The 26,684-nt window shown below is 43.0% G+C and overlaps 3 protein-coding genes and 1 long non-coding RNA gene across 7 annotated transcripts; 2 read left to right on the top strand and 2 right to left on the bottom strand.

Moving 5' to 3' along the window:
- Nucleotides 1-3,625: 3,625 nt before the first annotated feature.
- asb1 (ankyrin repeat and SOCS box containing 1) lies at nt 3,626-6,755 on the bottom strand. Of its 2 annotated transcripts, XM_029136630.3 has the most exons (5): nt 6,178-6,730; nt 5,506-5,644; nt 5,116-5,418; nt 4,650-5,032; nt 4,258-4,561 (listed from the first exon to the last, which is right to left on the bottom strand). In XM_029136630.3, exons 1-5 carry the CDS (start codon nt 6,275-6,277, stop codon nt 4,431-4,433), a joined length of 1,056 nt encoding a protein of 351 aa, XP_028992463.1. In that variant the 5' UTR covers nt 6,278-6,730; the 3' UTR covers nt 4,258-4,430. The 2 variants fall into 2 exon arrangements, with proteins under 2 accessions (XP_040924808.1, XP_028992463.1); XM_041068874.2 differs by having other exon boundaries at nt 3,626-5,032; nt 6,178-6,755.
- Nucleotides 6,238-8,043, top strand: LOC129603503 (uncharacterized). Its single transcript, XR_008693403.1, has 2 exons — nt 6,238-6,374; nt 7,140-8,043. It is a non-coding gene; the product is annotated as an uncharacterized LOC129603503 (long non-coding RNA).
- traf3ip1 (TNF receptor-associated factor 3 interacting protein 1) lies at nt 7,753-21,725 on the bottom strand. Of its 2 annotated transcripts, XM_029136629.3 has the most exons (16): nt 21,576-21,725; nt 20,279-20,347; nt 19,098-19,259; nt 18,537-18,665; nt 17,973-18,386; nt 17,819-17,893; nt 17,568-17,591; nt 16,472-16,547; nt 16,240-16,260; nt 15,699-15,777; nt 15,061-15,153; nt 14,671-14,803; nt 14,544-14,580; nt 14,381-14,457; nt 9,822-10,039; nt 7,753-9,715 (listed from the first exon to the last, which is right to left on the bottom strand). In XM_029136629.3, exons 1-16 carry the CDS (start codon nt 21,696-21,698, stop codon nt 9,550-9,552), a joined length of 1,896 nt encoding a protein of 631 aa, XP_028992462.1. In that variant the 5' UTR covers nt 21,699-21,725; the 3' UTR covers nt 7,753-9,549. The 2 variants fall into 2 exon arrangements, with proteins under 2 accessions (XP_028992462.1, XP_055360986.1); XM_055505011.1 differs by lacking the exon at nt 17,568-17,591 and having other exon boundaries at nt 14,544-14,581; nt 14,669-14,803.
- A 219-nt stretch (nt 21,726-21,944) lies between these two features.
- agr1 (anterior gradient 1) lies at nt 21,945-25,863 on the top strand. Of its 2 annotated transcripts, XM_029136632.3 has the most exons (9): nt 21,945-21,963; nt 22,064-22,173; nt 22,583-22,701; nt 22,821-22,884; nt 23,336-23,388; nt 23,927-24,003; nt 24,500-24,563; nt 24,876-24,959; nt 25,735-25,863. In XM_029136632.3, exons 2-9 carry the CDS (start codon nt 22,103-22,105, stop codon nt 25,782-25,784), a joined length of 582 nt encoding a protein of 193 aa, XP_028992465.1. In that variant the 5' UTR covers nt 21,945-21,963; nt 22,064-22,102; the 3' UTR covers nt 25,785-25,863. The 2 variants fall into 2 exon arrangements, with proteins under 2 accessions (XP_028992465.1, XP_028992464.1); XM_029136631.3 differs by lacking the exon at nt 21,945-21,963 and having other exon boundaries at nt 21,982-22,173.
- The last annotated feature ends 821 nt before the right edge of the window (nt 25,864-26,684 follow it).

The following is a 26,684-nucleotide window of genomic DNA, read 5'->3' as shown; positions in this document are numbered from 1 at the left end:
GGCCATCGAATGACTCTCTTCCTTTTGCTTCTCCCCTCTTCTGTTTGACTGGGGTTTCTTCTTGCCCATGTTGTTGTCAGGCCGTGGTTTGGGAAGCATCCCGGGGGCTGGAACGGGTGGGGTGGGGGGGGGGGGGGGGGGGGGGGGGGCGTTCAAGAAGGAGAAGGAAGATGATGAAGAGGAGTGGGATTTGAACCCCCACAATCCACCCACACTCAATCCCAGCCCAAAGTCCCTCAAACCCTACCATCCACGACGGCTCCACAGCTTTGTTCCCCTTCCAAGACACCCCCTCCTATTTCTAACCACAGGATCCTCTCAGTGGTGGAAAATCCTTCCCATGAGCCGTCCAGCTCTAAGTAATGAACCATGGCTAGTTTGGTGTAATGAACATTGTCATTGACTGATACGCAGGCCGTTCAAGCTGGATCACCAGCGCAAACATGCCGTTTGTGAAAAGGAGCACAGTAACAGCTGATTTCACGGCCTTCCAGTTTTGGACAGAAAGACAAAATTATTGTTAAATCCACAGGTGTGGGTTCCAGTGGTGGAGAGTTTTGTCATGCAGTAGTTTAGATGAGGGTCGGCTCTGGTTACGGTGCTAGTTCATCCTGCATAAACTGCTCATGTGGACAATAAAAGGAAAAGGTTGCTGGGACTCTAGAAAGTGATGAATATAGAAACAAATCAAATTAATTAAAGTCATGTAAAGGCCAAAGGTCACAGCAGATGTTTTGTTATTCTTGGGTGTTTTGGGTCATTTTCTTGTTGATACGTCCACAACCTGCGACTGATATCAAGCAGTCTGACACTGGGCAGTTCACTCCACAATTCCTGATGGTGTTGATAGTGATACAGCCCCAGAACATAACTGAGCCTTAGTTGTGTGTCACAGTACAGTAGATACACCGTGGAGGTTTAATAATAAAAGTTTAAGTTTAAGTAATAAAAGTTTAATAATGTACATGCAAATTCTATGCCTGGGTCTGATTATAAACCTCCATTGCTTGGTTTCAATAAAGCACATTTCTCACTACTTAACATAATTCTACTAATGCACTAATGATGTGTGATGTTCACTAAGACTTGAAGTAAAATATTTTGATACTTTACTTTAAGTCCTGCTGCACAATCATCAGCATGAACAGAAGCAGCCAGTCATAATAGTCTGTTTCTAACACCAGGCCTAAAGTCCACCGCTCATTTCCTGTCATCACTGCTATTGAGTGAATGTGCACGATATTCGTTCATTGCGTGACTTAAACGTCTCACTGCAGCTGCGTTCTGATGTTTTTACTGCAGCCTCACTCTTCCTGAGAGGCAAAGTGGACTGTACGAGACAGGCAATAAGTAAACATCACTCAAATGAGAGGGAACTAATTAAGTATAAAGGCCACGTTACAGACTGTGACAGTAATTACACAAGCAATCAAATCACATCCTTCCTGGCCTTGCCACATTTCACAACTACCGGCTCCTTTGGAAAACAGTCAAATTAAGGCTCATTAAACCCCTTTGTGGTTTTTAATTAAAACACACGTTTATAAGTAAAGATTCTTCCAATATTTCCAGCCGTATATTCCTTAATTATATATGTAAAGCTGAAGAAAATTCCTGTGTGTGTGTGTGTGTGTGTGTGTGTGTGTGTGTGTGTGTGTGTGTGTGCGCGCGCGCGCGCTGCTTTCGAGCAGTGATTGAGTCGTTTATAGAGCAAGACAGCCTTAATGGAGGAAAAGTGCTTCCGGATGTGCAGCTGGAATGTGCAGCGTTACAGTATGACATAAAAATGGGAAATTCATTCATCCACACCGAAGCGTTCCTGCGCAACTGCTCTGTCACGGAACTCGAAGGAGGGTCTGCTGCTAAACAAGTCAGGTGTCGTGTCATCTCCACGAGTCACATTGAGCTGCAGCAGGTTTTAACAAATTGATGTGGTAACGGCCCACTGCTCTCAGTACCTGTGTGTGTGTGTGTGCGTGCGTGCGTGCGTGTGTGTGTGTGTGTGTGTGTGCGTGTGCGTGTGTGTGTGCGCGTGCGTGCGTGTGTGTGTGTGTGTGTGTGTGTGTGTGTGTGTGTGTGTGCGTGTGCAGCTATAGACACTGGGGGGGTTCCGGAGGCGGCTGAGGTTAGTGAGTAACGCCAGTGTAAGCGCATTGGACGCAGAGTGATTGTGATGGAACTACTTAACAACTCACAGGTGAGTTCTCATCTACACAAACACAACAAGCCTCTCTTGTACCACAAGTGCACACATGAGGATCGCTCGTGCGGCCACGCCAGCAGGATTTTATAGGAAAAGCCCACATCCACGGAAACAAACATTAATCCAAGCCTGAACGCTGCGGCTGCGTTTAACATCCTGCATGCTGGTCCCAGGTCAGAGCGGAAAACTCTGCGGTGATATTAGCAGAGGCCGGTGGAGGATTTTTTGCTTGCATCTTGTGGTGCAAATAAACTTGGGAATAAACAACAGCGCTCAGCTTTTCCAGGCATTCGTAGGAAATAAACCACTTACCAGCTCTGTTTGTCTTTTATTGCGGAGGCAACATGAAAGAAACTTGCTTTCATTTATAATACTGTTAATGTTGATCATGATTGAAGTTTCATATAATAAAACACACACCCATAAAATATAATCTTTGTATGTTTAGCCTTCAAATGGGGCCTGAGGCTCTAGCGTGTCTTTAATTTGGACCACAATCGTTGCAAATACTGGCAGGAATATCTCTCACTGGAATAAAACCATTTACGGCATCAGCCTGTGCAATAGCCTTCGACGAATCAACCTCTAGTGAACACAGCAGGGAGCCTTTCATGATAAACATGCCGTATAATGAATTGGTCTTCGATGTGAAGTCAAATCCCAATAGGAAAATAATGGTTTTCTGAGCTGTCCAGTGTCTCTTTCCCTCAGAACCAACGCTGCCGTCGTGTTTCTGCATTTAATGAGAGAGTTACTTTAATAAGATTTAACAGGATGAGGCTCCTGAGGCCAAATGCTGAGGTCCACACATGAGGCCTCATGCAACAAGTGCAGTCAGGGAGACGCGAAGCACAATGATGCGAGGATGGAAAAGGCTAAGAGCAGTGAATGAGAGACTAATGAAAGGAAGAGAAGAGAGAGAGAGAGGGAAGAATAGAGAGATACTAGAAGACAGTCATGCTTGAAAGGAAGACAGTGCCATCTAGAGCCCTGTGATCATGGACAGGCGTAACCCACGGATACGTACAGTATATCACTGTATCAGTGTGGGAGCTTTGGGATTTGCTGTGATTGGTCAGTATTTTGAAGAAGTCTAGTTTATTTCCCTCTGCTGTTGTACTAGTTCAGCTCTTTTAACGCAGGCTACACAATGTCATGATAAAACAAATACTGCTTCTTTTGTAGACATTTTAAAAACTCAAGAAGCTTTATTCAACTAGATTATGTTTACTTGAGGGAAGCGTTGTAGTTGCCTGTTATTAGAGTTATTAGAACTGATCCTGCTGGGGCTCAGATATGAGATTTTATTGAATCTGGGACAAATATTTCATTAAGCTTTGATTTCATTTCATTAACTATAACCTCCTGATGGCTGAGGTGTTTGACTCCTCTATGCAGTAATGAAGAGACGACACAGCGAAGTTCACTTCAACGCGTTTAAAGTTCACTTTGTATGAGAACACAAGCGGACGACGAGGCAGCGGCTTGTGAAATGAATACAAATGATTAAAATCATCAGCCATAGATTGTCAGCGTCACAGACAAACGTCCCCAAACAGTGGAAGGTCCCTGTCAATACAATATATACATTACAATCACACCTGGACTGTAAAGCTGTGAGTCCTGGTCCAGATCCAGCACCTTAAATCACATGAATATTTAGCGTTTGTTTGGGTGTAATTTAATAAAAGTTAGATAATATACAAAATATGTGACCAGCGCCCAGCATTCGGTGTAAACACAGCAACAGTGACAATATATTTCACAGACCAGGCCATGTGTTAACGCCGCACAGAGGGAGGATCTGGAGCAGAACATTAGGATTGCTGGGCAGCTGGCTCAGACCAGAACAGATAAAAGAGCGGTCCGAGGAGCTGGACCTGGACCACGTGCCTTTGTCTGGGAACAGGATATTTACTCCACGCGATCCGATGGCAAATCAAACGACATTCTCACTGTGGCCGTTAAGATGCAGCGTGCTACGAGAAAAGGGAGCCGGACGGGTCCCAGAGGCCAGAAAAGACGTTTAGGATACATGTTTCCACACAACAGGCTTCTCCCATAAGTTAAGAGCTCTTTAATAAAATACTACGACAACAGACGAGGAGCATCGGAACCGTCAACACAGCGTCTGTTAAACGACACGGGGGTTTATCGTTAAAAAGGAGCAAACTGGGTTCACGCAACGTTCTGTCCCACGGACCGGGTTGAATGAGGAGGACGGCCTTCAGTTCTGGTGGAGCAGGAAGTTCTTGATGGGTTCTGGCAGAGGCAGCGAGCAGATGCGGCCCAAGCGGTGTTTGCCCATGGTTCTGCGGATCTTGATGCGGCACAGATGCGTCAGGCGGCGAGGACATTCTGAGAAGAGACACAAAGATGGAGGCCAGACTGACTATTTCAACGACTACCCATAAAACCCGGCGATGGACCATCACAGTGCACTCACTCCTCGCGTCCAGGAAGACCCGGAGCGCGTCCGGATCCACCTTCCGTCGGTTGGGCGACTCCGGGTCCGACTCGTCCCAGTGCACGAGGGCGGCGTCGGCCCCGTGGTCCAGCAGCAGGTGCACGAAGGCCACCTCGCAGCCGTGCCGCAGCACCGCGTCCAGCAGGCAGGACGCCAGGCCGCGCGCCAGCGCCTCGTGGCACACGGGCCCCGTGTAGTTGAAGTCGGGCTGCGCCCCCGCCTGCAGCAGCAGCCGGAAGCAGCTGAGGTGGTGGTAGGCGGCGCTGATGTAGAGGGGGCACACCACCAGAGTGTTGAGGGTGCGGGCGCTCAGGAGGAGGCGGGGCCCCAGCTGATGGTCCATGTCCACGTCGGCGTTGAACCTAGGCAGAAGCAATCGCACCGGAGCGCGTGGTCAGCGATGGTGCAGACGGGGGAGGCGGGCGGAGCGGTTGTCATCCCCCACCTGATGAGCTCCTGCAGGACGTCCAGCCGGCCCACCCGCGCCGCGTGGTACAGCGGCGTGCTGCGGTGGTGCCGGCTGCCGTTGGGGTCGGCGCCGGCCTCCAGCAGGATGCGCACGCAGCCCAGGTGGCCGTTGACCACGGCCACGTACAGCGCCGTCTGGCCCTTGACGTCCACCAGGTCCACCTCGGCCCCCTGCGCGATGAGGTAGGCCACGCAGGCGGCGTGGCCGGCCGTGGCGGCGATGCGCAGGGGGGTGCAGGGCAGGCAGCCGCAGCACCACACCGACTTCTCATTGATGCGCCTGCGGGGGGACGGGGGGGGGGGGGGGGTCAGGCGGTGGTGTGATAGTGCAGCGTGCGATGGTGCTTCAGACACCACGCCTCCTCACCGTCTGAAGCCGTCCTCCTGCAGCAGGTTCCTCAGCGTGTCCAGGTCGCCCACGTAGGCCGCGTTGTGCAGCCGCATGTCGTCCTGCTCCGGGGGTCTGTCGCAGAACTGCTCCTGCAGCCATTCCTTCAGATTGCGACCTGGCGACAACACGGACGCAGCGGCGGGAATGACTGGTGCCTGGATCGGTGCTTTTTGTGATCTGTGTTACTAACAGTTCTGTCATCTTATCTGTGTTGCTGCTGATGGCATTCAGCTTTGTTTCTCTTTTGGTGACTCAGAGTTGTGTATTTCATCCAGATACATTTAAACAAGACTGAAACTCAGATCACTGCTCCCATTGCTTTTATTTCATCAAACGTGCCTGTCTGTCTCTCTGAATTTAAATACGTCACATTATTTCGCTGCATCACTATGAATGTACGTGCTCTTGAAGCACTTTTCTACAGTATAGGGATGCGGTCCAGCCTGTAGCAGCAGGTCTGTCTCCGCACCACGCCTCTGTGACTCCGTGTGACGTCACACTCCCCGTCTCGTCACACCCTCTTCGCAGCCTCTGCCGCTTTGGCGCTGACTCGAATCAGGACGCATTTGCGTCGTCCGTCCTAAACAGCGCACCGGACGGAGGCGGCGCGAGGACTCGATGAGTCACCGCCGCGTGAGACGCGCTCACCTGCAGCGGTGCTGGGCAGATCCGACACGGTGATGAGCGGGGGCAACGTGACGCGGGGCGGGTCGTCCGCGTCGGCCCGCGGCTCCGGAGCGTCGGCCATGCTCGCACCGTCCAGATGAGGTCAGCGGTCGCACCGTTCGCTCCGCCGACGCCTGGAAGAGCGGCGGCTCAGACGAGACACATCAAAATAAACAAACGTGAGCTGAGCGCGTTGGCGACGGCGTCAGTGCGGCGCGCTACTTCCTGCTCGGCTGGACCCGTTCAATTTAAAGGGGAACGAGGGCGAATACAAGCAAATAACGGAACGCATAAAAAACTAAGTGAAAATAATAAACGTTTAGAGCAAAAATATGCATTTTGCATAAGCACCTAATGATGAGCGTGCCAAAAGTTGTCATGATCCATGTTGTGTGGGTTGTGTGTGCTCAGATTAATCATCGCGCTTAAAACGTAGCTGTGGATCTGCCGTGAGTCAGTCCTGGGTGGGTAAAGCTCCGTGGGGAGGTCCAGTCACCGATGGACGCTGCCTGATGACGGATCAGTCATAGACACCGAGGCTCTGGTGCTGCCCTAAAATAAACGGTCAAGTCAACGGGGCCGCGTGTCCTCATTAGGTCCGTGCGTGGAGTGCAGCTCGTTTTTCATGTGTGTAAATACTAGTGGCTCTGGCCCCATGGACCAGCGTTACTTTATTCATTACCGAAGTTGACAACTACTACTGTATTTAGTATAAGATGTCACCTACTGATAAATCCTAAACTGTACAATAAAAGAACACAGATCTTTATTATAGGCTAAGAATTCACCCGCAGGTGCTGGAAAGCAGCATCTAAGGCAACAGACAAGAAGTTCACTGATGTCAGAAGCACCACAATAAACCGAAATGACTAAATGTCCTGATTGTGTTACTTACACGTCTTTCACAGTGTTCTTTTCCTGCTTCATTCTTGCGTCTGTCTCAGGTCTGTCTCATCCTGCGTTCTACCAGACGCTTTGGGGCTCGTCAACATGCTTTGTGACAAATTCCGGCCTCTCTTTTTATGATCACTTGGCTCAAACAAACTCCTTGACCTTGGAGTTCACCTGGACATCAAGCTGCCTGGAGAAGGTTCTACTGCCTTTAACATGAATATACACCATGTCACCAACAGAACGGGGACTTGTAACCACTCAGTTTGCCTGTTTAAAGGGGGACGAGTGTGAAGACCTGTGATGCTGATTAGAAAACACACCTTTGTTTTAATTAAGTGAAAAATTATTCATTTTTGTCCAGGTCTGTTTAATTGGCTTGTTTTTCAAACCACAATTCAAAAGCAATGTCTGATATTTTGGTGGTTAATTATCAGTTTTGTCTGTGTTATAAAAAAAGTAACTGTTTCACTAACTTACTGCAAAGTTGGACTAAAACCTGCTTGGGAGTGTGACAAAAGCCATGAAAAGTCACTGTTTCCTTTCCTAATGTAACAGGAGCTAAGTGGAGGACTCATTAAATTTCCATTAGTGTAACGTAACCTGTAACTCAGGTGCAACAGTCACTATTCTCCAGTGGCTCTTATCAACAAGAGAACACAAACATTTATTGCAACATAACCATTTATTTCACTCCACTACAAAATTATATAATATTTCGAATTATAGTACAGTCTCCACATATACATAATGTACATTTTAAAGATAAACTCAGTATGTGAAACAGAGCGTACAGTGTTAATAGTCCTTTCATAAAACATACACTTTTTCCACTAGGCAACCTTTTGTATTAATGGATTACATGTACAGTAATACTGATATGAAAATAGAATAAAATCTAAGTCAATGAAATTAGACTGTTGATTCCTTATAGTGATGAAATAAGATGAAAAGCATCAATAAAGATATTGCCCACTGAAGCAAAATCCCTTTAGTAAATACAGTAAAATATTGTAAACTATATTTCTTGGAACTGTTCATGTCTCAAGTCCTTCTTCAAGTCTGTACTAAACATAAACATTAACAATTTCACAGGACTAATTCTTAGCATATATGTTTTGTCACACGTCCAACCCACTGATCTGAAGACTGGAAAGAGTATGTTTTGCAGAAAAGTGGAGGTGTAGCACAGTGTGTGTGAGCATCACGTTAAGGGTGAACAGCGCCTTTTTAATACAGCTGTAATCAAAACTTATTGATGGGTCTAGTAAGTCAGTTTTCAAATAAGTTGATATAAATGCAAGCGGTTTATGAGGGTGAACTAACAAAGGTTGGCTAAACAAGATCATTTCAATAAGTTAACTGCATCTATGTTGGGTTCTGTTTGTGCACAATAGTGAGATATTAACATTTTTGGACATGTGATAGTTGAGATGTCAACTATTACACGTCCTACTGTAAATATCAGCAGCTTTTATTGCTTTATAATTTCACATTAGCCACATGTGAAAAATACACTCATTAAAGCAATGAAAGTCAGACATTTGTACGTTTCATTCTGACCAGATGTTGCCTCCAGGGTAAAAAGGAAGAGTTTGGCAAACCTAAAGCAGCTGGGGGTCCTCCAGGACGGCGAACGCCCCACGTGCTAACGATATGGAAAACGTTTATGTGCTTTTGCAGCCAGGAATATTATAATATGAGAGCGCTTGTTAAAGGAGATAGAAAAAGAGGTGAAGCACAAGTAAAGCAAAGGTTCCTCCTCTTTTCACACTTATCAAAGTGCAGCAGTGCTTTTACAAGACAGGACAGAGCTGGGAATTCAGGGAAACATTTCTTGACACAAGCCTCCTTTTTTCACAGACTAGTCTGATGAACCTAGTTTGGAAGAAAAAACTTGGAAGAAGAAAAGATCATTAAGAGAGTCTTAAATGACAATACAAAACAAGGTTCTACTATATTATGTATGGAATATAGATTTCAATGAACTAGGCCCTGTTGCCATGCTCTGAAATGTTTTTAGGGTTGATTATAAAAATACAACTTTTAAAATGTAGTTCAGTGTGTACAGTAAGTTTAGTACTAATTATTGGAATATGTTATTTGGTTAACCGACCCAAAGGCACCATTACAGAAAAGGGTTACGTTGGTGTGCAGAGCAGGAAGATCAATTTATTTATTTATTTGTCTGCAGCTGACAACATCACCCAATTATGTTAGAATAGTGTCAGACAGCTGAACTAGTGAACGGTGTTTGCCAGCCGGGGCGTCTCCTCCCCTTCCATGTCAGAATATGATCTGGGTCAGGCACCTGTTCTGACATAAACACCTAGTGCAGCAACAAGTGCAGTGTTTGGTCCCATCACTTCTAACCTCAGAGGAAAGACGCTCTCTCCGTTGGGTTGAACGCCAACGTCTCAGTGCATTTTTAAAAGCTATTCCTTGTATACCTTGCATGTCACTTCAGCTCCTAGAAGAGAAATTGATTCCTGTCACCATCTTCTGGATCTTCTCCTCATTCTTCAGTATGTTGGATCTTAATGCACAAATCTTGTCCTGCTGGTCCTTGATCAGCTGATCCAGCTCAGACAGCTCTGCTTTAAGCGGCTCCACTGCCTGCTCCGTGGCTCTGCAACATCCACAGGAGAGCACAAGGCACAGGTTTCAAACAATGTATTTGGAGTCAGGTAACATAATGTTGGTGACAAACGTTGTACTGTACACGTCAACCCCACCTCTGTTCCTGCAGCAAAGCCTGAGCGTGCTCCTTGTTCTCCCGCCGCCAGGTGTTCAGCTCAGCCTGCATGGCATCCATGTCTTCTTGGATGTAGTCCATGATCTTGCCCAGAGGCAGGGTGCTGCGACAAACCGTCTGGATGGATGAGCGGAGCCGCTCAATCTCTCTCGTCACCAAGTCCCGTTCTTTCTTGCGAGCTGCTTCCGACACCAAGTTCTAGAAGTAAAAGTAAAAGGGTCACTTTGGGGAATAAAAGCTCTGGTGCTGTCAATTAAAGGGCCAGCAAACCCTAAAATAACAGTTGAAGGACAAAGGACAAAAAATAAAACAAAAGGCCTTCATACAGCTTGACAGCTTGCTTGATTTAAAATGCAGCAATGCATCAAGCAGCTGTAAGAACAAACACATAAATCACGTGTGTGTCCTGAGACCAAAACATAATACAGGAATAGGAGTTCTACCTTTGCCAACAAAATCTCAAATGTCTAGTAATAAAGCAAGGCTGCATTTAGTGGTTCAGGATTTCAAGGCTAAAAATGTTGCCAGGAATTCTACCAACCTAGCTGTATATATAAGGATCAAACATGGAGCTGAATTGTGTAGGCTGAAGTGCGGGCAGTGATGGACTCGCTAGTGAAGGAGGAGGGGGCTGTAGCCCAATTACAGCCTGTCCCCTGATGGTGAAAGGGAGGAGAAGGTATCAGGGAAGGACCTCCCCTGACAGAGAGCGAGCCCAAGGATGTTTGCTCAGCTGGGCTTCGCAAGGCCTCCGAGTATGTGTGTGTGTGTGTGTGTGTGTGTGTGTGTGTGTGTGTGTGTGTGTGATGCAAAGGCACTCAGTTAGGCAACCCTAACACACGTGAGTCCATATACACACACAGACACACACACAAAAAAGAAACATCAAGCAGAGGGTCATGCAAAGCCCACAGCGAACACACACGGCCCCCACCCACAGCCCTGGTCTTAAACTCCTGTTTATTTTAGTAACAGGCTGTGGCAGTGAGGTTGTTTTACTACAGTATTGAGTAACAACTACTACACTTATTCCTCCTTTCAAGTCCAACTCTCGCTCAATTTAGGTTATTTGGCTGCGCAGATGAGAGCACCTGCCTTCATGAGGCAGCAGAACTCGTACTTGCAACGGTGCGCAAACTAAACGACAGCTTCCTCTTCAAAACACACAAGCTGTCAGGTCCGCTGGGCGGGCAGGCTGACCACATGTGCCTGGCACTGCTGGCACACGGAGCGTTTTTCTTATCAAACCATCTCTTAAAACAAACTGAACAGCTCGGTAATTGCAAATTTAAAAAGGCAGCTCGGCTCGACGAGACCACACCGCAGGCATGACATCAAACCTTGTTTGCCGTCTTTTCTCGAGTACAAATTTCTGACATCCTCACTCCGTTAGCAGTCGCTGGTGGTTGGTGAGCGTGATGGTTGAAACGCCTGCGCCCAGCAGCCCCACTGCGAGGTGGGTGGCTTTCCACCGGGTGCTGTGAACCCTGCAGCTAGACAAACACTCTACGCCTCATTCGCCCTGCCTGCCTGCGGTTTGCGCCGCCCAGACAAGACCCACGGCTTCATTCTGTGTGTCGTCCCCTTTCCACCTCAGCTCATCTCCCCTGCTCTGCTGGAATATATAAAAAAAAAAAGACCTGTCATGAAAACATGACCCCTGGTTCATGTGCACTCTGTCTGGGTGCATATAAATCAATGCTTTATGGAGGTCTCTGTTGGGGTCTACAAGACATGTGTGCTCCTAGTTTCCCTTTTTCTCACCCAAATCACAGAACAATATTTAGAAGTGGGGGCCACAGAGAAGGAGGAGGTGAAAGAGGAGGGGTAGTGGTTTCCCAGTAACGCTGACAGTGATGAAAGCTCAAGGCAAACAAGAAGACACGGGACAGGTTAACTAATAGGAGGTGGCAGCTAGGTTTTAAGTGTGTTCTACCTAGACTATTGTCTTGTAGACAGAAATGAATGCTGTGTACAACTGCTTAATCGGTCCATAAGAAAAAGAGCTTTATGGATTTTCTGGGGAAGGAGGAAAACACTCCTCCTCATATCCTGTGACCAGCTTGTAAACGACACAGAAACCTCTAGAGTATCATGAAACTATCATTCAGAAACTGACGAGGAGCCACCTCATTAAATAAGGAAACAAGTCTTTTCAGTTTTTAAAAAAAGTGTTTTTTTTCCAACTTAAAAATTGCTTTACCACCAAGATGGATGGGAACAATTGCCATGGCTACCAGTGCTCATTAACTGGCACCAATGCTGATGGTTTTATACAGTGTGTTCAAAAAGCAAGGCACAGAGTTGAGCTAAAAGCTAAAGCATGGGTTGATAATGTGCTCAGGGTGTCGTTTAGGGGCTTTCTTGTCATTTTTCACAGAAGGCTATTTAGACTTGTTAGATCATAAAAATAGCTTGGACTCAGTGAGGTGAGGAGAAAACCTTATGGCCAATAAGGTTACAGGATGTTGTTGTAAGGTCAATGTAGGTCCTCAGGGAGACAGCTGAGCTCATCACCCTGGGCTATGGGGAAAACTAAAAGAAAACCAAGGGACCAGGCGTAACTGACAATAGAAAACAAAGATAAAGCATTTTACCAGTCAAACATTCTCAGCAACACTAAAGGATTTGAAGATACAAAATATCTGATGCAATCGAATATCAAGGATGAGGTGTGGCCCGCTTTAGGTACTCCTCATAAACCTGAGCAAATTCCTAACAAGTCGATATGACCTCCACAAAAGTAATATGACTAATGGAATGCCACAGGGTCATTTCCTTGTGTTTCCACAAAAAACGCTGAATGTTTATGAAGACACAGAGGTCTGCATGGAGGTGTATTTATTTTCTTGACAGTCCTGCAGAGAGTATTCTGGCCCTTCTCCTCCGTGACTCTCACTCAACAGCCATCCATTTGTACGCCACGGGGTTTATTTATACATTGCAAACCTTCATCAAGGCTAATTTGACGGGGGTAAAGAAAAGGGGGAAATGAGTACACAAAAATTCTTATGAAAACGCAGCTGCTGCGAGGGGGGAGATTCTGTCTAAATAAAAAGAGAAGTATCTTGAAATAATATACAAGGCACCCAAAAGGTCAGGAGGAAGGCCATCCCCACACATACACAGCACAGCACAGCACAGAGTGGCGGGACTTCACTACATACAATTGAGTGACTGTTCAACCGTTGAGCATTCCACCTTTTTTACTTGGGAATAGCAGGAATATTGGCATTAACACGATTGTGACTTAATCAAGCAAAAGTCAGCTTTTTGAAAAAAGGGCTGTGGCAGCTGTGATTTCGTATCTGTTCTTTGACACAGAATGAGGAAGCTCAATATTTACATTTTTGTCTCTGCGTGTTTTACCGTGATTACAAGGGGGAAAAAAGAAAGAAACAACACTATTAAACTAACCTCGGCACCCTTTCATGTCAGGAAGGAAGTCATTATAGTTCTTTATACAGCAGACCAGACTAGGCCAATAATGACAGAGGGGTGGACTGAACGGTTCCTATGTGCAGACATACCTGCTCTAAACTGCCCTGCACACCATACAGGATTACCCTCAAATGAAAGTTTGGAAGCTCTGAAACCAAGGAGGCTGCACTAAGAAAATTGGGATAAACACTCCAGGATCACGTTACATACAGGGAAAGTTTCATGTCCTTGTATCTGGGCATGTATATTTTGTTGGACAATATTTTGGAACTCATTTTCGAAGGAAGTGTTGAGTTAATTAAATGCAGGGCCTATAACGTCCAGGCAAACCATTTCACATTGCTGTGAGCGAAACTGAAGCTTCAGGTATGAGTTATGAGCGATGATGTGTGAGGCCGTAGTGAGGAGGGGATAGATCAGGGGCCTTTGTGCATCAGTGGCAGTCCAAAACAGAGCATCAATCAACGCCAGGGTGGTCAGATGGGACGGGATGCAGTGAGAGCATGCATGGATGGAGAGGACCACCCAAAGCAGACAGCGTACGCCACCTCACTCCAAGGAGTCCAGACCAAACTGTGAGCTTTACACTGATTCAGACTGCCAAAACTGAGAATGAGCATGCACTAGCTTGAAAAAAAAAAGTCTAAATCAGCGATTGTGTCTGCTGACAAAATACACTGAAGAATTTACACAGAACAGATAAAGGAATAAAAATATATTAAGCAACTTCAGAAAACAGGCGCATTTTGCTCCAGACATCTTGATGTGTGTATCAGTTATGTGTGGTCTGTTAGAAACCATACATGCAGAACTGGTCTGGTTATTAACCCTTCAGGTTAACTGAACAGGAACATTTCTGTGGTTTCTACATAGCACAATTACACCTTTCTACTCCATTTGTTTATAACTTTCTTTTGATAATAAGCAGCATTGCACTGGGCATTTCACTGCGGTCTACAGGTTTTCTCTTGGGAGCCTCCTTTCCAGAAAGAATGGCTGGCAGAGCTGATGGAGAGCCGATAAGGTGAAGATAAAGAACTGGGCAGATGCTTCCCTCTAGTGGTCACAGAACAGAACTACTACTATGACTGCACATACCTGTTCTTTAGATTTGTGAGAGGATGGTGACAACTCATAATCTTTCTTAGTCTCAAGGATCTTTTTCACAAGGCCACCTACAGTAACAGAAAAGAGAAGACAAAAAATCTTTAATGAAATACTATTACTCTATTCAACAGTCTAAAAATGTCTGACTTTGTACCATGTTTGTCTTCACTGTCTAGTTCTTGTGCAGGTTCCTGCAATACAACATAACTATAGTTACAACCCAGACTTACTGTAGGTTTCTCAACTGTATTTAACAATTCTTTAATAAAGTCACTTCCCACCCCAATTTCAGGAACATCTGAGGGTAGAGGGACAGCCTCCTCCACAAGGAACTGCTCATCTTCATCCGCCTCATCATCCGACAGCTTCTTTCGATCCATAATAACAGGTGCCGACAGCTTGGCACTGGACAATCTGACACACAAACAGAAAGCTTATGATAGCTTCAGTCATCTCACAGGCACTTTTAATAGATGTAACACTGGTTTGACTTGCTTCACTTCTTCTACACAGTTTCTATCGCTATTCTCGTTTAGCATTGTAATAATAATAATACAAGTACTTATTTAATCTGACTTACTGGAATGGACAAAAAAAGAAAGTATTCGCTAAGATGATGTATCCCACACTCAGTATAAATCAAATTTGGTAGATGCATGTGATGAAGTCACCTGTCAGTTGATGCCACATCACCGTGACTGTCTGGTTTTTTGACCCGAGGAGGTGCTGGGCGAGCGCTGCTGGGCCGCGCTATTCGTCTGTTACTGAGAATTACAGGAATGTGCACATTACTTAAATAAGAAACCATATATGCTTAAATACATATGCTCAGTGTTAACTATGTATCATAAATATGCCTGCCTGAGGAAAAGTACATAATAAGCTATGCTCTTCATTGCCACATACAGTATTTGTGACAGTTCATGAATGGTTACAAAATAAAGCACGAGAACAACTATATTTAAACCATCAATAAGGAGCCAACTGCATTCTCACCCAATGATTAATCACTCTAATTAGTATAATTAACATCACTCTGGAAGGACCTCAATGATGATTAATAAATGATAATTAATAAATAGAGAATGCATGGTATGACAGTATGTGTATAGTATTGCATTACTTCATATTATAGAGTGTACAGACAGTTGATCTGTGTTCATTAACATCCCTGACTCATAAAGCAGCGTAAGAGAAGAAGAAAAACCTTGTCATGAAATGGGAGTGGTGATTGTTTTTTTAGGTGAAGGGTAATTAGCCCATTCTATAGTAACTCGGTGAAGTGTTATTGACAGCTGAGTGTACAGACCTGGAAGCCAAGTCAGAAGGCACTGAGGAGCTTGGGCCATCTCTGTTTTCCTGAGGAACAGGTCTTTGGGCATCCAAATCTGTAAAACAGAATGTTGCCTTTTAATTGAAAGGAACCAGTTTATATAAATGCTCTTCATTCTGGCTTAGCTGGTATTAACACTGTGTCATAGCTTGTACATAAAGCTGTTTCTCTGACACCTTGCACTGACACTGAGTCTTATCAGTGATTCAAATTCACAGCATAATACAGTGATGTAGAGCGGTATTTCAGGATCTCCTGACATTAGCTGGGTGTGGTTACAGGTTTGACGGCACACAACAAACCCAACAGGCTGAAAACTGAACTGTCCCCAGAATGAGGCAGGCAGACTGACCTTGTCAGTCAACAACATCTTTATGGAATATTTTGTTTAGTCAAAAGGAGTAATCACTGCCAGTACTTACTTTCTTTCTTTCTCATTATTGCAGGTACACAGGACATTTCCCATTATGTTAATGGCTCTATATGCAACTAAGAAAGTGAGGTAGATAACACTCACCTCCCTCACTGTCAGTCTCGTCTGCAGAGAAGAAAATGACAAGATAATATTACTGCTTATTTATGACTAAATAATTGTATTGACAGGCTTTAAAAGGCTTTCTGGTGATAATTAAAATGCAATCAATAATATTATATTGATATACAGCACTCATGTATTACTGGCAAACATAGTAGATTTTAGATAGATAGGTATAGGTATAGATAGGTTGAGTATGTCAGGGTAGGTTTACCTTGATCTCCAACTTTAGGTCTCCTCCTCTGTCCTTTGGCAGACGAAGGCCGAGGTATTCTAGCTGGACTGTCAGACTGTTACATGAGGAAAGAGAAGCATGAAAAGCATTGAAAGACAATAAATTAATCATATATGGTTAGAAAACCAGGGAAAATGTCTTTATATATGACTTTTTATTCTAGAAATTATTTATTTTAGTTTTCATTTCACTATGTTTGGCTATAAAATAACAAATACAAAAAATTAACTTAGAAAGCAACAACAGGTGCCAAAAGATGCAAAGAGTACTGTAAATTCAATTGTAGCAAAGCCCAATAGATCAGAACAAACGCAATATAAAGTAGGTGACAATATTATTGGCAATGTCAGCATGTGGCATCATTCTTGATTAGCACACAAACAGGAGCAGTTTGTACCCAAAGCAGTATATAAAGCTCTATAGCTTCTACAGTCCATTACACTTATGGTTTAGGTTTGTAGGAAGCAACTGAAATACCCAGCATGCACCTGTTCACAGAAAGTGAATAATTCTCCTCAGTGTCTGATTGTGACACATCGAATGCCTACCCCCGCCTTAGTCTGTGTGCCAGCCTTACATTAGACCAGGGTGTACCTTATCCCTCACCAACTGTCAGCCGGGACAGGCTCTGCCCCCACCCACAACACAACTGGATTAGAAGTAAAGAAAATAGATCGTGCAAAGAAATGCACTACAATTGAGTTGAACAAGAGAACATTATTTTATCCTTAACTGAACGCTTGAGGTGTGCTACACGGGCAAATTGCTCTGTGAACAAGTGAGTCATTATAAAGCTGAGTAATGAAGAATTAGGTTTAGGCCCAGAAAAAGCAATGCCAACAATTCCCTGCATGGTTTCCATGCTTTGGGATTCCCTTGTAGTCAAGGAGCGACATGCATGTTGTTTTACACTAAAACAACCAAATGCAAGTTGGTCAAAGATGATAAAAATACATTCCAAATAAAAAAAAATATGGGAATGCGATCATGTTGGTGACGTGAAAGAATTACTATGTGGATTTGCTCTTTTTGAGCCAGTACTACTAGTACTAAACACAGAACAATACAATCTTACCTTGTTATCAACTGCTTCTGCAGGCTAAAAACAGCAAAGAACACAGCATCGACCCATGTTACAATTAGCTGTTATAAAGCTGATGAGACCACATGTGTTTATACACTAGGCATCAGTCAGCGACTTGATTCTCACATATGTTTTTGTTGATGTTTTCTGGAGCTAAATGTCTCGTCAATTAATAATAAATAATAATAAGTAATAAAATAATGGGGAAAAAAGATTAAGTCAAACATTTTGGTCAAACTCACAGCTGTCATGGGTTTGCTTGTTTGTCTGGGCTCATCAGGGCTGGGTTTTTGTTGCAGTTCCTCAGATCCTTTGACCTAAGCATAAGCGTTCAAATGAATGCCAAGAATGATTTCTTGCTAAAATTAAACACATGTACGGGGTTAGGTGGCATACCTTGATATGGCCATTCTCTACACTTCTGTTTCTCTCGTCTCCTTCTTTGTGTCGGCCTCTCTCAGTTTCACGTTCTTTGTCTCTGTCCCGTCGTTTTTCCTTGTCTCTGTCACGTTCTCCGTGGGAATCCCGCCCTCTCGCTTTATCTCGATCTTTATCTCTCTCTCTGTCTTTTTCCCTTTCGCGATCTCTCTCCCTGTCTTTTGCTCGTCCTTTGTCTCTATCCTTGTCTCGGCTGCTGTCTTTGTTGCGGTCTTTGCCGTGGTCCTGTTCACTGCGGTGGTGCTTATCAGAGCGCTCCCGCTCCCTGTGATGCTCCTTCTCTCCATCTCTAGGACGACTTTCCTGCTCTCTGGGCTGGTCTGGGTCCTTCTGGTCCCTGCTTCCACTGCGCTCTGTAATCTTTCTTTTTTCCTGTTGTTCATACCACCACAAAGGACAAGAATACAATGCACAGACACGGACGTGTGCAGAAGACATTATTTCCATTCCAAGTTAAGCATACAGCTGTCAAACTGAAAGGCTCATATGGAGAATACTTAAACTAAACCTATGCACTCTCACCTCTCTATCCATGTGACGTTCACGTCCTTCTCTATTTTCCTTGTCCTGGGACCTAGAGGTGCTGGCCTTGGTCTTCATGTCCCCTTTGTCTCCTGAAAGCACTCGTTTCACCGCATCATCACTGGCCATCTATACATCATTTACAGGAAAGCACTTCAGTATAATGCAGAAACTAAAGTGTGAGTGTTGTGACCCTGTCCCCATCATGGAAAGTATATTAACTAATTTCAAATCTTGGGAGGTACCATTAAAAATTGTATTGATATTGGTAAAAAACAGCTTGCAATAGAACCTCAAAATACAGATAACCACCAAGCACCAGCTCATGTGTTTACACTCCATCTCCAGGGTGTAATTAGGATATATGAAAGTTATCCCTGGGGTGGCTCTAAGGTTTTCCAAAGAGGAGAGTATTTTTGATGTGAAAATAACACCCACTCAATAGTTTTTTATCATGCAGTATTATAATGTAGCATAATATATATGAAACATTAAAATAAAATCGCTTGAACATTATGGAATTATTATATTTGTGAGTGTGTGTATAAAACAAAGGCAAACCTTGTTAAGGCAGCACTTGGCAATAGTCTGCAGCAGTTCATTGGTTTTCTCAGGCTCATGGCCAGCCACAATCCGTGCTGGCTTTGCTGCCAGGGGCTCACCACTCACCAGCATCACAACATCTATGGCTTTCTGAAGGAAGGCTATCTTAGAATCCTTGTCCTAGGAATACAAATATGGTGTCGTAACCAGATATCTGCATAGTTCAGATACAAGACACTATTAAAACACCATGATTGACATTTACAACGTATGGAATTGTTAAATGCTGCAATATTTAGAACCGTGCAGTCTGACACAAATATTCAAACATAGTTACATACTTCATTCATTATTTTGTATACAAGAAATAAAGCAAACCCTCCTCCAGACAAATATACCAACTAAGCAGGGCTTATCAACCTGCTACATCTAGGAAGCCCGCCAACCGTGTAACGTGAAGACAAGTCTCTCTGGCCTCTCTGGATAGGCTGATATTAGTGTTTCCTTCATGAAATGACAATTCAGTAACTTGTAATGAGGTTGTGTACAAACAGAACCAACTTAAGTACCGGTTCAAAAGGAATGGCTTTTATTATCTAAAACAAATATTAGGAGTCAGTGCGTAAGCTTTGTGACTAATGTCCCATCACTGCAGTTTGACTACTGTGATGCTTACACAAAAGAATATCACAACTCAAAATACACACAGTAGTAATTTAAAATAAAAACAAGCCTAACTATACATACAGCACAATTAAGAATCTATATTCAAACATCTCCCCTGTAGAAGGCTTTTTCTTTACCGGCATGGCATCTACTTATCTAGTGGCAATTTGGGGTCAGCTCTAAAAGAGCAGACTCGAGTTCTGACACCTTGACAGTCCCTTTCTGTCACGGCCAGCCAGATCCTCTCACTCAGAATGTGTTCCACAGAGTGTGTAGAATTACCACCCTCCCACACACACGCACAGACACTGACATGCAGGTTTAGACCCATAAGCTGCAGTTTCACATAACACACAAGTATCTTGTACGCAACTAAAGGGTGACGACATAAAGACACATTTTTTACAGATGCAATCACACTACAAACAAATAAATATGAGGGGACCTATTTGTGTTATCAGTTCTGTGTAACTGGAAGCTAGAGGTTTCATTTCTGAGCCACTTAGACTAGGCAGGTAGTGTTGTCAACTTACCTTAACATTATCTGACTTCATCTCATTCTCACCATATAAGCCTTTCATAAAACCAGTAGTTCTTATGACCTGAAATTAGTTGGAAAACAGAAGTGTCAATTAGTAGATTGATTTGTATTATTTACCATTACCCCAACATGTACCAGTATAATGTGAAATATGACTGATGTATATTAATTCCTCAATCATAGTAACATAGGACTTCCCAGTAGCAATCGCTAGTGCTTTTGCAAGACGCGCTAATAACGCTAACCAATAGCAAAACGGCAGCACCTCAGCATAAGATTAAATTTGTACATATGTATAATATATGCCTCAGTTGCGCCTGTCAATAGCTTTCCTCATTTTCTGGCAATGGCCTGCACATGCCAACACATGCCAAAATGCTTCTCTTTATCAAATATACATGAAGCTACAATGAAACACGAGACCTTTCCTTTGTTTAGAAATGTAAAACATATTTTATGCTTCTTGTCACAGCTTGTATTAAATTACTTTTCTGTTTGTTATATGATATTAATAATTCAGAATGTATTAGAGGAGAAACATTTTCAGTGTGAAGCCTTGTGTCACAAGGTTTGTGGTGTAGCATCTAAATGCTTCTACTCTTCTTCAGTTCAAACATGGCCCAAAACTGTTAACATCCAGTTCTCTACCAGTGTTTGTATATATTTATATTGGTGTTTTGTATGATAACAAGTTGTAAGTTTAATGCCAACTTGATGACACAATCTGAGTCAGAATTAGAAATTAATTAAGGGTATGTTTGCAATCTATCTCTCTAAATATCTTTTTCACGTGACTTAATCTGATCCAAACGATGCAACATTATCTGTGCAAAACAAAAGCTGTGTGGCTCAATCACCTGAGGGCTCAGATCATGCCTAGCAACTGCACGACGCAGTAGGCACAGCTTACTAACTAGCTAACCTACTATACATAACCCTAGATTGTGCTGTGAGTGAACGTTAGCCGCCCTTTAGTTGATGATTTACCTCAATGCTTGGACTGAATAAAAAACTTATAGTGGGTGTGGCAAGAATTTGGGGACTTGACTAATCAGAGAAGGCAGTAACGTTGCTCCAAACTACAAACTTGACGCCACTGTGGTTGCTACACTGTTAGCTTAGTTCGGGCTAGCGTTGCAATGTTAGCTAGCTAACTACCTTAATTAGCGTTTCATAAACAACGTGTACCCCTTGCGTTAATCTCTTTACATATCCAAATGAAAATCTCGGTGTTAGATACACTACCGTGTCTGACAAGTAAGCTAACGTACTGTAGCATAAGCTCTTACCTCACTGAAGATGTCATGTAGGTATCGAAACGGGGGCTTGTTTAGCAGTTTTTCCGTAAGAGGCGGTTTCTTTATCACTTTGCCCAGCGTGTCCTGGGTCTTTTTCACCACCGCCGCATTCATGACAGCGGTCCAAAGTATTTATAAATGGACTAAATGGAGGAGATCAAACAAAAACGAGCACACAGTGCAAAAGAACTTGGCGGCTTTGTCGCTTGGTTGCTATGTCAATAGTGTGCAATCCCATAGTGCACCATTGCCGAAGACTGCGCATGCGTGGAAGGCTTACGGTTGCTAAGCGCTGCTTGTGTCCATGGCAACAGCTAACAATGTCTAAACTATTACAAAATAGATAAATCTGTCTAAGACTTTGTTCACACGAGCCATTGTGCGTGCATGATATTAGGTTATGTGTTTTTAATAGTAAATATTATTTAAGAATGTTTGTGTGTTTACAGTACATGTGCGTTGTGTTTTTTTATTTATAGCGCCCTATTCTGAAATACCTGTTTGACAAGTTTAGTTGAATGAAATGCCACATAAATGACAAGGCACAGAGGACGGTAGCTTCATTTGCTTTTTGCCTTCTGTCGTCAAGGTAAGAAATCTACAATAGACGTATAAGTGACTTATATTTCTGAATTATGAACTGTCCCTTTTGTAATTCGCACTTTATTTAGTTATATTGAATTGAATTGCATCCAATGGAGTTAGTGGAAATACAGTTTTGATACAAATGCTTATTGAATACCATCTTATATAATTGTACCGTGGTGCCAATACAAACTACTGAAAGCTTTTTTTTACTACATAACAGGCACAAAGAATAATAGATGACTGTAGCTGCATGATCTTAATATAAATGCAGATTATGTCCTTCTTAGCTGTTTTTTTGACATTTCAACTAGCTCGTTAAACTGGTTTTGCTGGGTCTGCATTCATGTGAGCCGGGCGATCACAGCAGGTCAAATAAATCACTTTTTCTTTTACCTGAACATTTGCTGCAGTTCTCACCAAGGACAGGAAGCGATGCTTCGCTGGGTTTTGCTCGCTTTGCTCTTCGGTTTGTGTTTAAGCGCCGGGGAACCGAAAAAGAAGAAGGTGAAGCCTCAGTCCCTGTCAAGAGGTGGGTGCAGCTCCTTTTTCTCCAGCAGTCACAGTAGTTTTCCTTTCAACAATCTCAGTCAATTGAGTGTAACCATAGATCAGTCATTTTTTATCACATCGTGGTTCTTTTTTCTGCAGGATGGGGGAATAATATCACTTGGGAGAAAAATTATGAAGAAGGCCTGGCAAAGATGGTTAAAAGGTAACAATTTGTCACGCCATATTAGTATGAATTCTCTCAGAATTGGTCTTTTTGCCTCAAATGGAATAAAACAAATTATGGACACTTTAAATGATTAATTAAAACATAAGATGAGTATGACAACGACATTGTGGGGTCGATCTTATTTAGACTAATTTGATGTTTCTTCACATAACTGTGATTTTTGCACTATTTACTAATTACCCACTGATTAATGTGCATTTTCATCTAAATTACCTACAATATAAACATTTTGATGAGTCCAAGTTGGGGTCCCACTTAATAATCCACTTCACTGCTTAGTACTGACGTAATGAAAGAAGATGTTGTATTATACGTTTGGTATTTTGTTAAAAACCGGATTGGGAACTTTCGTAGTGCACTCACGCCCATCATTATACCTATTGTACAGTGTGTGATGAGTTCTTTCTCTGTGGCTGCATTCTCACAGTAAGAAGCCTCTGATGGTCATTCATCATCGTGTCGACTGCCCACACTCTCAAGGTACCGCATTTACTCAGGCTTATAAAAATATCGATATGCACATTTTGCGCAGTCCTCCTCACGCAGACTTGGGTTTGGCCTCGTGAGGAGCGCAATGGGTGTGTTCTGGACCTGCTGAGCAGGAAATGGAACAAATAAGGCGTATATTCATAAATCACTCAGCTGGTTTCCAGCAAGTAAGCTCAGCGGAGACCTCCACCAGTATTTCCTAACACATGAACAATACAGACCACCTGCTAGTAAAGTCTGTGACCGCCAGCCTCATTAAACTGGATATCGATGCAGATCCCACCTGTAAAACATGTTTGTGACTCACCTGTCATCTGAGTCTGCGTTTGTCAAAAAGTTTAGAAAAATCCTCAACCTGAGCTCAGACTGTGACAGCTGGAAGTCTCCCACATCTGTCACATCACTGACAAATTCTGTACATGTGCTGTTTTTAAAAATTTAACAAGTGGCATGAATGTAATCATATTCTCAGGTCATGCTATTACAATTCATTTGAGGCTTCTTTTGATTATAAATTTCCATTGAACAGCTCTGAAGAAGGCTTTCGTTGCTGATAAGTCCATCCAGAAAATGGCCCAACAGGATTTTATCATGCTCAACCTGGTGGTAAGTAACGATCACCACGCGTTGTCCAAATGACAATGATGATCAGCAATGATTTACCTCAATGCTTGGACTGAATAAAAAACTTATCGTGGGTGTGGCAAGAATTTGGTGACTTGACTAATCAGAGAAGGCAGTAACGTTGCTCCAAACTACAAACTTGACGCCACTGTGGTTGCTACACTGTTAGCTTAGTTCGGGCTAGCGTTGCAATGTTAGCTAGCTAACTACCTTAATTAGCGTTTCATAAACAACGTGTACCCCTTGCGTTAATCTCTTTACATATCCAAATGAAAATCTCGGTGTTAGATACACTACCGTGTCTGACAAGTAAGCTAACGTACTGTACAAATGAAGGGATTATACTGTATCACAGGGGTTGTAGAACTGGGTACTGTATTATAGTAGAGTCTAATAGGTCCCATAATACTCTGCATTGCTGTTTCTTAGCTCTTTTAACTGACTGAGTTGTATTATTTGTTTTGTGTTGTTCATACAGGAAGAGACTAGCGATAAGAATCTGGCACCTGATGGCCACTATGTTCCCAGAATCCTCTTTGTTGGTAAATGTTTACATTATACACCAGATTTTGAGCTTAATATATACTATTATTTGTACTCAGAATTCATCTCAGGCTGCTTGTAACTAACAGCAGTATTACTTTGTGTGTTGTAATTCAACCCATTCAGATATAATTAATGAGAATGTATCAAATTAAAGTGAATTTTATTTACTCTTTATGGTGCTGTGTGTAGAGTTAGGGCTATTTTGTATTTCACTGCTTCACGTTTTTACGTCTAGTTGCTAGTGATCAACTCATCTGCTAAAGTTAGGTTCGCGGCTCAGTCAACGTGTGCGACTTGTCCTTTTGCAGATCCGTCCAAGACTGTGCGCGTGAGCATTGCAGGAAAGCACAGCCCGAACCGTTACACCTACAAACCCGATGACATGGCAATCTGTGAGTGACCGAACCTCCACTGTAATGACAGGGAGGAAGGAAGGGGATGAGGGGGATGCAGACCTCACCTGTCACTGGTGTGAAGACAGACAGAGCTCTCCTGGTTTTAGGCAAAAACTTCCTCCATCGATACTTTGACAGAAATGACAAACTTTTTTTACGGGACAGTTCTGACTGAAATAATGAGGCACTTTACGGAGCAGGGTTATGTGGGAACATCTTTGCATACAGTGGAACGTTTCTTTAGCTGGGAACAGTTTCTTTAGACAAAACTTAAAATAAGTTCACTAAATGTGACTAAAACCACGTCTCAAAACACTGATTCATCTCACCAGCTGGTTTCTGGTGCCGTAGCTATGGCAACGTTGACCGCTTTGCTTGATACTCAAATATTTCATCAACTGTTGGATTGCAAATGAAATTTTGCACAGAAATTCATGTCAACGACCATTTCCCAGTTTGCCTTGTGAGGCTGTTGCAAGCTTGACTTTTTCTAGTTTCTGGTGAAATCTGAATCTCAAATCTGGCATCAGAAATTAGTTTTCCCCAGTTTGTAGCTCGGTGAATTCAGTCATATTTCAGGCAGGTCAGAATTTCTGTGAGCAGATACTGCACCTGCAAAATGTATATTTTTAAACTTTTGTCAGCAACTATTCATAGTAATGTGCTGTAAAGTAGGTCATACAGCCTTTATACTATTCCTGGTTATTTTAATATCTGTACTGTAAGCTGGAACAGACCAAGGTCTTCTCATTTGTTTTCCTTTTTTTAACAGTGGCACAAAACATGAAGAAAGCCAAAGTCCTACTGCACGAGGAACTGTAGCACCAGACGGAGCCGCCTGCTCAGCACTAACATGTTTACATGCAGTCAAGAGATCAATAAAAGTCAAATGTTCCATTTATTTATGTGTCATTTTTGTCTATGAACTACATCATTCTGCTGATGATAATCTGCATATCTGAACTTATTTGATGGTACGAGGCAAAGGTGGAAACTGCACAGATGTGTTTTGAACATTAAAATCTGTGTCTATGAGCAAATGTGTTTAAGTGAATTATTGTCTGTGGTAATTAACTGGAGAAATTCATCTCCGTGGATGATCACTGCAAATGAATAGACGAGGCATTTCACGGATGAAAGACATTTTGCCACTAGGTGGCAGTATAACGTAGCTTCCCAAAGTCCTAACTGAAATCTCTTTCTGCTGAATATTAATTAGAAGATGTTTCAGATTTGATTTTATTACCCATATAAATGTTATTATATTAGGGGCCTAAGTGGACCTGCATGAGAATATATGCGTCACTCTCACTCCGGACTTGCAATACACTTTATTTCAATGGTATAAGCAGCATAACACATCATGATGCAAATTTTCTACCTAATCTATAGTTTTTAGATTATATGTGAAAACTGCATGAATACAACAACTCAGCTGCCACGACAGATGGGCTCATGTTGGATTCTACTCATAACCCTTAGTTTTTAACACTACAGCCAGAATTACTGAGATGTGTTAATTGTCATTAATGTGACTTCAGCTGATGAAAACATGTTGCAGGAATCTATAACTAAACTCATAACAGCATCAACAAAGACTAAAACCTGTTTAGAAATAATAAGCTTCGTTCTTAAAGGTTATTTACTTCTCAAGTCTTTGAGATCTTTGAGAAGATTGGGAAAATAATTTTTCCTTGTATGAAGGAATTGGCAACTGACAAA

This window comes from Betta splendens, chromosome 21 (genome assembly GCF_900634795.4).
Source record: "Betta splendens chromosome 21, fBetSpl5.4, whole genome shotgun sequence".
In the NCBI taxonomy this organism is placed as follows: domain Eukaryota; kingdom Metazoa; phylum Chordata; class Actinopteri; order Anabantiformes; family Osphronemidae; genus Betta; species Betta splendens.
This window is presented reverse-complemented; position numbering and strand designations above follow the sequence as displayed.